A 9,595-nucleotide genomic window follows, 5' to 3' on the forward strand; every position below is an offset into this window, starting at 1 on the left:
CAGTGCCTACAGGCTGGTTTGTGCTTGCTTTTATTATTGCCACCGTTTTTCTGAGAAATGTTGCATCATGAAAGTTATCCAAGAAAAAAAGTTATTCCTGATAAAGAACCCTTGAACGCTGGGTGGCTGTCACCACCCTCCATGCCAGTACTCGTGCAGGAGACAGCCGCAGCCACCCTCTCCTCCAGACCTCTCTCCCTGGAAACTGAGACATGAAACACAGTTGAGTTTTGCTCTGAACCTTCTGGCAAAAGGAGAATCTCTTTTGGAGAAGCAGAGCCTGTGCTGAGGGGCTGGCCAGTGAGCCTAGGACCTAAGATGAAGTTAAACCCATCATCTTTCTTTGACTTTTGACCAGTGCAGTCTGAGTGTCCCCAGGGCCAAAGCTGCAGCCAGCAGCCCCCTCCTCTCCCCTTCCCATGTCACGGGTGGCTTCTCTGTGGAGGGAGATGGGGATGCTTTTCACCAGAGCTAGGAAGGTGCAGCACGTAGGTGTGCAGGAGAGGGAGAGGCTGTACACAGCGCCTGTGTAGACAGTACAAGGACTGCGTGGGTGGGCAGAGGGGGCTGAGGGTGTGCAGCTGTCAGAGGGCAAACATGTCGCAAAGCTTCTACCAGCATGTCATACTGCCCAGGCACCACCTGCCCGGCCCAAAGCCTTTCCTAGCTACCTGCTGTTGTGCAGAGGTGCCCTGAAAACCCAGGGAGGCTTTGAACTGCAGAGTCTCTCCCCTAAATTTCCCCTTACATCAGGCGCTGGTTGCAACAGGGGCAGCTTTGGGGTGGCAGGGGGGCGTGCAGAAGCCTCCCCCCGCCTCCCTCACCCACACCGTGGGACGCGAGGATGCTCTGCGGGCTGGAGAGGCAGGACGTCCCTTCCCACCCCCCTGGTCTCCCGGTGGCACTTGCCAGGGCCTCAGCGCCCCAGGGTCACCCGTCCCCTGCCCAGGGCCCGGGCCGTGCGCGCAGGGAGGCGGAGGGACCCGCCGCAGCCGCGGGTGGTGCTGAAGGGACAGCTCCGGGCCGCGCCGCGGGGACACGGGAAGGGACATGGACAGGGAAGGGACACGGGCAGGGCAGGGACACGGGTAGGGAAGGGACACGGGCAGGGACGCGGGCGGGGCAGGGACACGGGCCGGGCCGAGGCAGGGACATGGGCAGGGACACTGGCAAGGGGAGCGACAGGACACGGACAGAGTCGGGGGAGAGAGAGAACCGGACAAGAACAGGACTGGGAAAGGAGAGGGAGGGAGGGAGGGAGGGAGGGAGCGGGAGAAGAGAGGACAAGGGCTGAAAAGCACAGGGCGAGAGACAGCGCGTGAGACGGAGACAGACACGGGGCAGGGACAGAGGTGGGGAACAGGACAGGGACAAGGCCGAAGCTGGCGGGACAGTAAAAGAGCCGGAGGGGAGGGGAGAGGGGGAGGGAGAGAGGGAGGCAGGGCACGGCAGGCGCCGGGCTGCCTCCGGCTTGGCTGCGGGGGGAGTTCGGCATGGCCGGGGGCGGCCGGAGCGGCAGCAGACACGCCGGTACCGGGCGGCACCCGCCGCGCCCGGGGACAAGGGGACTGCAAGGTGGCGGCGTGCAGCCCCCAGCGCCGCGGGGCCCCGAGCCGCGGGGGCTCTGCAGACACCGAGGCTCTGGGGAACCCCTGGGGCTGGCGGCGAGGGGGTGCTGGGGGTGCCGGGGCACCCACACCGCCACCCAGCCAGCTCCCCCGCTGCGTTCGGTACCCCCGGGCTCGCCTGTGCCCCGGCGATGCGGGCTGAGCCCCGGGGCCGCCCGCCCGGCGGGGATGCGCCGTGCCCGGCCGGAGCTGCGGCTGCGGTTGCGGGGCCGCCCGGCTCGGTAGCCCAGCTCCGCAGGTTGCATCCGGACAGCACTTCACCAGCTGTTTTGTGCATTTTCTAATTTCGTGCAGAACAGGGCAGCGGTCAAAGAGGTAATCTGTAGATCCGTGGCTTTAAGGGATAAATTAGAGCATTGGATTTGATCCGTATTGCAGTGGATTAGAGCAACCTCTCCCCCCTCCCCTTCTCCTCCCCCCCCCCCCCCCCTCCAATTCACTCCCCCCTCCTCCAGCACCACCTTTTTTCTTCTCATGCAATACCAAAACTGACCCTGCCTGGCAGAGGGACGGTGCTGGGCGAGCAGAGCGGTGCCCACAGCGCCGGCCGCCGCGGGAGCCGGCTCTCTCTTCCAGCCTCCGCAGCCCCGCCGGGGCATCGCCGCCGCAAGTGCCCGGAGGCAGGCGCCGGGGCCGGGGGTCTCCTCTGGGCGCCGGGAAGCGGTCGCAGCCCACGGGCTGTCCCCTTGCCCCGACCCGGCCGGGGCCGTGGGGCGGGGGCGAGAGGCCCCCGGGGGGCGTTTGCCGGAGGCAGCGGGGCCGGGACCGGCAGGAAATGGAAGGATGAAGTGTGCAGCCGGAGCGGTGATGTTCCTTCTCTCCTTGCTTTCCCCTGCAGGAACGTAATCCGCAATGCTAGTTCTCAGGTTGCTCAATGTTGTCGCTCCAGCCTACTTCTTGTGCATCTCCCTAGTGACCTTCGTCCTCCAGATCTTTCTCTTCATCCCCAGCATGTTCAGAGACCCTTCCACCACCCCACTTTTCTCTCCTGCTCTGCTGCATGGGGCCCTCTTCCTCTTCCTCTCAGCTAATGCCATGGGCAACTACATCCTTGTGATCCAGAGCTCCCCCGAGGACTTGGGCAAGGGCTTAAACTTGGGCAAAGGAGCCGAAGTGGTGGCGGACTGGCTGGATGGAAGCAGGTCCCCTGGCTCAGCCTTGCCTAGCACTCACTTCTGTAGACTGTGTGCCAGAGTCACCCAGAGGCATGACCACCACTGTTTCTTCACAGGGAACTGCATCGGGAGCAGGAACATGCGAAACTTCATCATGTTCTGCCTCTACACCTCCCTGGCTTGCCTCGACTCCCTGGTGGCAGGCATGGCTTACATTTCTGTGGCACTCTCCATGTCCTTTGCGAACCCGCTGGCCTTCCTCACTCTTCTGCCTCACTCCATCAGCCAATTCTTCTCAGGTAAGGACTCCTTCCTGGGAGATGAGGACCCTGTTCCTCCTCCAGGGCTCCTGGGGTCGGGGGGACATGATCTTCCTCGGATAGCTGTGTGTGGGGAGCAGTGGTGGGGAAATGGGCAAGAGGGACAGCTGGCTGTGTTCATCAGAGCCCTCTTTGGAGGCTAGAGAGAGCCTTTGCAAAGGGCTTTGATTCGCCTGAAATAGAGGCTGGGACCCAGCCAGGTTATAGCCACAGACCTATTAGTAATGCGTTAGGCTCTGGAAAATGCCCCATAACCAGCTTGCCAGTGACAGAACAGGGCTATCTGTTGTGCAGGGAGTGTGTTGCAATTAGACGAAGGAGAGGGATTTTGCTCATTGTACTACAGGTGAAGGGGATCTTTTGCCTGTCCTACAGGCAGAGGTGGGAGGTCTGTAGGATTTTGTATCCTACAAGTCTGCAGGTTCCCTGTATCCCAGTGGAGATATTCTCATTCCCTTCTTCCAGGTCCACTCACCGCCTCCGCTGCCACCCACCTCCTGCCTCCTGCCAGCACAGACTTGCTGAGATCTTGCCATCCCTCCAGCACAGGAGAATTGGGGTTAAGGCAACAGAAACCAAGAGAGGAGTTGATGGGACAGGATGAGGCACCTTTCTTATGACCCTAGTCTGGGACAGAAGTCTGCAGAGAACCAGGGGAAATTCTCTGTTCCTGCTCTTTGCAAGACCTCCACCCAAAAGCATCTCTCTCTTTCTCCTTGTCCCCATCCCTTACCCTTCCTTCTGCTTCTTCTCATTTCCTCTCTCTCCCTGCCTTTCCATAAATCTCCACAACCCTTCCCCCTCCTGATTCTGCTCCCATAACTCTTCATCTGCTCTTACAGCCTTGCCTCTTCACCTCTCAGCATGCCCTCAAACTCTCCAGCCTCAGCCCTTCCCCGGTGCAAACCCAGGAGCTAGGTAAAACCTGATCTCAGAGAAGAGACTGTGCAGGTAGCCTAGACTGTTCCTCTGCCCTGAAAGTGACTGCAGAAAAATGCCGTTCCCCCACTATGCAGCTCATACCTTGCACACTTAGATCAGCTTTCGTTAGACTAAAATAGGTATGCCATATATTTTAGCTTTGCAGATTCAGCTGATCTCGGTAAGAAGGGACTGGAGTCTGTTTTGGCTCATGCACCATCACCAGAAGAGTTGATTATGATCTGAGCATGGAGTCTCCACTGCTGGGGATACAGGAGCCAGAGAGGCCCCAGCTTGCTTTTCAGATTCCAGGCTGGGTTTGCAGGGTTGCCATCTGAAAACAAACAAATATCTCTCTACTTGGCAAATTAGCAGATTTGTCATGGTAATCACTGAGAGACAATAAACATGAAATCCTGCCATGACATTTTTATGGAGTCATTTTTCCAAGCAGAAGAATTTTTGTAAATAATGTTGCACAAGCTTCACTAGCATTAAAAACACTGGGAATGATTTTCTGGTCTGCTCTGCTAAGCTCTGCTCAGCACAGCAGCCTGGGAGGGGGAGCAGGGATGTGGGAGGCAATTACCAGGGAATTAGTTCTCTCTCTCTGACTCTGAGGGCTCATCTACACCGAACCGGTCCTGGCTTATGTTTGAAGAGCCACTGAAGTGCCCCAGCTCTGGTGGCAGCAACTGCAGTGCCACAGGCAGCCCGTGGGCAGTGTCTGAGTGGGACACCACTGGGCTGGGTGCAGGGCTGGGAACTGGGAGCCAAAACACCCTCAAGAGACAGCAGCTCCCACCAAACCTCCAGCTCAGATGGGGTGAGAACTGCTGCTTCACACAGCAATATACGGCCACGGGGCACCCCAGTTGCTTGGGAGGAAGGACAAACTGGGTTTCTACTGGTGCATTTAATCTCCAGTACAGGAAAGAAAACCACAGCCTGGAATAGTTACCTGGAAGGGTTGTCCATCTGATATTTTTTAGCTAACATAACTGTTACTTCAGGGTTGTGGTAGGATCCAAAGAGAGCACTGTTACATCAAGGAAATGCTTTACCCTTCTTCTTATCCCTCATGTCCTCTGCACTGGAGGAGGAGTAAAGGAGCATGAAGGGTGAATTTCCTGGTCTTATGTCAACTGAGTGTTCCCTGCTTTCCTGCTGGAAAAATTTTCAGTTGGCTCATTCTGCCCAGACTGTGCTCAGGCATGGATTTCAGAATCTGACCCAGAGCCTATAATTTCAGTCTGTGATTCAGCTTTTCTGGCATAGATAATATATGGCAATAAGCTTGAGATCACATCAGGTCAGTTAGAGCAGAAGTGAATCCGAGACTAAAATGGACTGTGGTGATGAGGGACAAAGGAAGAGCACCTTTGTAAACACTGGCCAGACTGGATCCACAAAAGAAATTATAGAAAATGCTTTATGTAGGTAACCTGAAGAAAAGGTTAAAAAAAACCATATATGTGGAAAGCACGGCTCAGAGATGCTTAATATTTGCAAAGGGAAACAAGGGTAATTACTTTCTTGATGTTGAATATGAGCAGCTCATAGAAATAAAGCTTACAGATGCCTTGCAAAGGCTCTAAGGAAAATAGCTGTCTTTCTCCATATCCCATCTGAACATCAGCTGTAGGAAAGAACAAATGTCTGGCACACTCTGGGCCAGCAAAAGAGGGGTAGAGAAGCCCGTATTTAGCTCTGGGCTTCCTACCTGATAGATTAAGTTATTCCGACAGAATTGGTATGAGGATTTGTCATCGTCCTAAGGGGCTTGTTCCTCCCTTGCTGCATTGCATACAAGGCCCACTGAGCTGAATGGGATCTAATGAGAAAGGAAAGATGACATTGCATTTAGGAAGAAAACTGAATGACTCCTGTGCCTTTTTCAAGTGAGGACAATCTCTGAAAGCTTGAGGCTGTAGTCAGTGTCCTTACAAATCATCCTCAGAGGAGCCTGCTGGCTGAGCCCAAAGCTTGACATGATTGTCATGGGTCAGCCCCGATCTCTCACTTGCAGCACTGCCAGGTGGGGAAGCCAGGATTCACAGATTGCAAGAACAGAAGACACTACCTAATCCAGCCTTCTGTATAAGAGAAGCCAGAGATGCTTATCCAGCCACCCTTGTATTGAACCTAAAACCTGAGGCTGCCACACACCTCTGCTGCCCATGCCATCTCTGCTCCAGCAGAATTGCTTCTGTAGGGCCTTAGAGCAACCAGAGCTTTCACCTGCCCAAGTCTGCCCCGTGGGCTTCCAGAGGGATGGGAGCACGTGAGAGCTTTTTCATTCCTAAACCTCACAAGAACCAGTGAGAGGATACCAGCTATTTATATCAGTATTGACACACATCTAATTTTCTTTGTGTGTCTGTGTGTAAATATGGGTCTTTAGTAATACACCAATATACACAAAATATATGTGTACACATTCATATACACACACAGAGAATATTATTTTAATGGGTTTAGGTCTGCCTACACACTGAAAGGTCACTCAGTGATACCTGCTATTACACTAATATTTTCCAGAAGGAGATCTAAAATCATTGTAGAGGAAAAGGTCCACAGAATATTTTTATGTAAATAGTCTCAGCGTAAATATACAACACAAAACATGTTGAATTAGGAGCTTCAGACCTACAAAGTATTTTGAGTATTCTAGCACAGCTTTAAAAAAGGAATTTGGATTGCATTTTTGAAATTATCCGTTTCTTGCATTCATATGAAAACTGCCTTTGCCCAGTGGTAGGAAAGTCATTACTGATTTATTTTTCTTTTTTAACATATTAGAGAGAGAGAAAAATCCAAAACCTTTCTGCCTAGTATCAATGCACACAGTAAGGCTTCTAGAAGCATCTGCATGCTGTAGGACCCACATCTCTTTTCAAAAGAAACCTGGAAAACTTAGATTCACTGACAAGCAGGTAGATTCTTAAATAAATTAACCATTCTTCAAAACAGCGCTGAAGTCTTACAGACATGCTTCACTTCTGGCTGAATTTGCCCCTGTAATCTAGATCCTCACATTAACAGCAAAGGGAGAAGTGTATGGGGATCATTATCCCATTTTTTTCCCCAGTGGGGTCCATTGCATCAGATGCTACAACGGAACGATTTTATATCATTAGATCAACCAGCCTGCCTTGTTCCTAACTCCCCACTCATGGCCCATCGGTTCCCGGGGCTGGGTGTTACACTGCTGTGTGAGGTGTGTCTAAACTCTTTCCTTTAATTTTCCTCCCTCCCCCTGACTTTTGGTCTGCAGGAGCTCTCCTTAGCTCTGAGATGTTTGTCATCCTCATGCTCTACCTCTGGCTTGGGATCGGACTGGCCTGCGCTGGCTTCTGCTGCCACCAGATGCTGCTGATCCTGCGTGGGCAGACGCGGTACCAGGTGCGGAAGGGGATGGCGGTAAGAGCCCGGCCCTGGAGGGAGAACTTGCAAGAGGTCTTTGGCAAGAGGTGGCTGCTAGGACTTCTCATCCCTGTGCTGAACGTGGGAAGTGACTACCATAGGCAGAAAGAGAAATAAAATACCCATGTGTGTGTGTGTGTGTGTGCATCTCATGCACACATCACCTCTCCTGTTCTCTCCCACTGTCTCCTGGATCGCTAAAGAGCTGGGCTACTCCATCTCTTGGGATTGCAGCCTCTGGGGGAGGAAAGGACTGGGTATCAAACAGAATAAATTTAGCATATTAACTAGGAGATCAGAAACCACGTAGATGAAGAGATAACTGCAGCTTAGTAGTCACATCACTGCATCTGCGTATGTGGCAACAGTCTTTGAACTAGCAGAAAAATTAGTCAGAACCTCCTGTGGCTCCCTGCCTGACTGCTCCAGCCCCAGCCCCATCAGCCACCCTATACAAACCCTAATGAACTGCAGCAGGAGCTTTCAGAGAGCCTGGGCTGTTGTGGTAGACGGCAAGAACAGCGTCTGTTCCTTGGGAGGGTTTTGCAGGGTGCCTTTTTGGCTCTTATATACTTGAGGTAACTTCACATTACTGAGAAGCCTTTAATGACAGAACTGCAATGCAATCAAGCTGCCCTAGGAGCAGGCTATGCACGTGGCTAATGCAGCAGGTAAACCTTCTCTCCACAGGCTAGAAAATCAGGAAGAAAACAGAGGGAAATGCAGAATTTCTCATTTCTCTTCTTGATCTTCTCCCTATGCAATGATATGTCAGGACTGTAGCTCTGCTACTTATTTTTAGCAGTCCTTTGCCCAATGACACAGTCCAGGCAAAGCTGCCCTTCTGACAGGGAGCAGCGAGCGGATAAATCACGATCAGATGGAGGCACAAGGAGAGAAAACCACAAAGGTGAATGAAAAAGCTGTGTTTGAGAAGCTGTGTGATTAGGCAGGCTATGCGTGCCTGTGAGAGAGACAGAGGTGTCAGAAGGGTGCCAAGAGCCCTGCTGACGTGGCTGAGCCCTGATGCATCACCCCCTCGCAGGGGGCACCCGCACCATTAGTGCTGTGAAGAGTTCAAAATCCCAGAAGACAGGAAGGTTTTCCAGCTGGTCAGGATGTGTCACTTTGCACTAAAACAAACAAAAAAAAATTTACCTCGGACATCCCTGCCACACCATAGTTTACAGGCTCTCCAGGACAATTCCCTCTCACATTGCTGCAGAGGGGTAAATTCATGCATGTTAGAACTCCATTAAGGAGGTTAATGGAATTACTACAGGGATTAATCAGCCTAATGTGTCAGTTGTTTTCTAGCTGCAGCAACAGCCCCTGAGATCAGTGCTGAGATCCTATGCTAATGCCTTAAGAAAGGATACCATGACATCTCTACCAGGATCATAGCGCTGGCTTTCCCAGCAGCTGCAACAAGAAGCCTCCATTTTGGCAAACTGCATCAGCTTATGTGGGCTGGATAGGAATCCATTCTTGAATAGGCAGCAGGAGAGTATGCTGACAAGCCGTCAAAAATGTTTTTTCTTCCTCAGAAATGCTCTCGGTGCATCCCAGGTAGGGGAAGGCACTTGCTTTCATCCTTCCATTTCTCATGAGCTAGAACAGGGGCACTCATTCCTACAGGCTTTGTAACTGTCTTTCAGTGCTTCACACTTGTATACACGTTTGGATCAATAACAAAGTCTGTTGTGATAAACAGAGAAACCATGAAAATATACTGGAAAAACCCTTAGCTGGATAATTAAAACATACAGGATACATATTCTTCCACACTGTATGTGTTCGCATGAACACACCGATCTTTCCATGCGTAATAGGCTGTATTTTCACTAACAATGACAATAAAAAGTGTTCTGTTTTTTTACATGAGTTGTATTGTGCTTTTTGACAGTTCATTAGCTGTCTCCGTACATTTGTTACAGCATACACACAGACATGTTGAAGGAAAAAGTTAGGATTTTTTTATTGGCTTTTCCGATAATTCATATCATAGGATTTTGGAAGAGTCCTTTCACCCTTTCCACTTTAATGTAATGGCCAATCTAAAAATGCATCTAATAACCAACTTGCAGACCCATTTTAATTACTGTTTATGAATTACACTATCAACCTCAACTGAAAGCTACAGAAAATTAAGCTACTATCATTGCCCACAAACAGCATCCTGATG

General features: G+C 51.7%; 1 protein-coding gene across 2 annotated transcripts; it reads left to right on the plus strand.

The window, feature by feature from the left end:
• The first annotated feature begins 1,415 nt into the window (after nt 1-1,415).
• Nucleotides 1,416-9,282, plus strand: ZDHHC22 (zinc finger DHHC-type palmitoyltransferase 22). Of its 2 annotated transcripts, none has more exons than XM_027795947.2 (2): nt 1,416-3,042; nt 3,529-7,112. In XM_027795947.2, the coding sequence occupies exons 1-2, from the start codon at nt 2,481-2,483 to the stop codon at nt 3,681-3,683; spliced, it is 717 nt and encodes a 238-aa protein (XP_027651748.1). In that variant the 5' UTR covers nt 1,416-2,480; the 3' UTR covers nt 3,684-7,112. The 2 variants fall into 2 exon arrangements, with proteins under 2 accessions (XP_027651748.1, XP_005243935.1); XM_005243878.4 differs by lacking the exon at nt 3,529-7,112 and adding an exon at nt 7,262-9,282 and having other exon boundaries at nt 1,424-3,042.
• The last annotated feature ends 313 nt before the right edge of the window (nt 9,283-9,595 follow it).

Source organism: Falco peregrinus, chromosome 1 (genome assembly GCF_023634155.1).
Source record: "Falco peregrinus isolate bFalPer1 chromosome 1, bFalPer1.pri, whole genome shotgun sequence".
NCBI classification, from domain to species: Eukaryota; Metazoa; Chordata; class Aves; order Falconiformes; family Falconidae; genus Falco; species Falco peregrinus.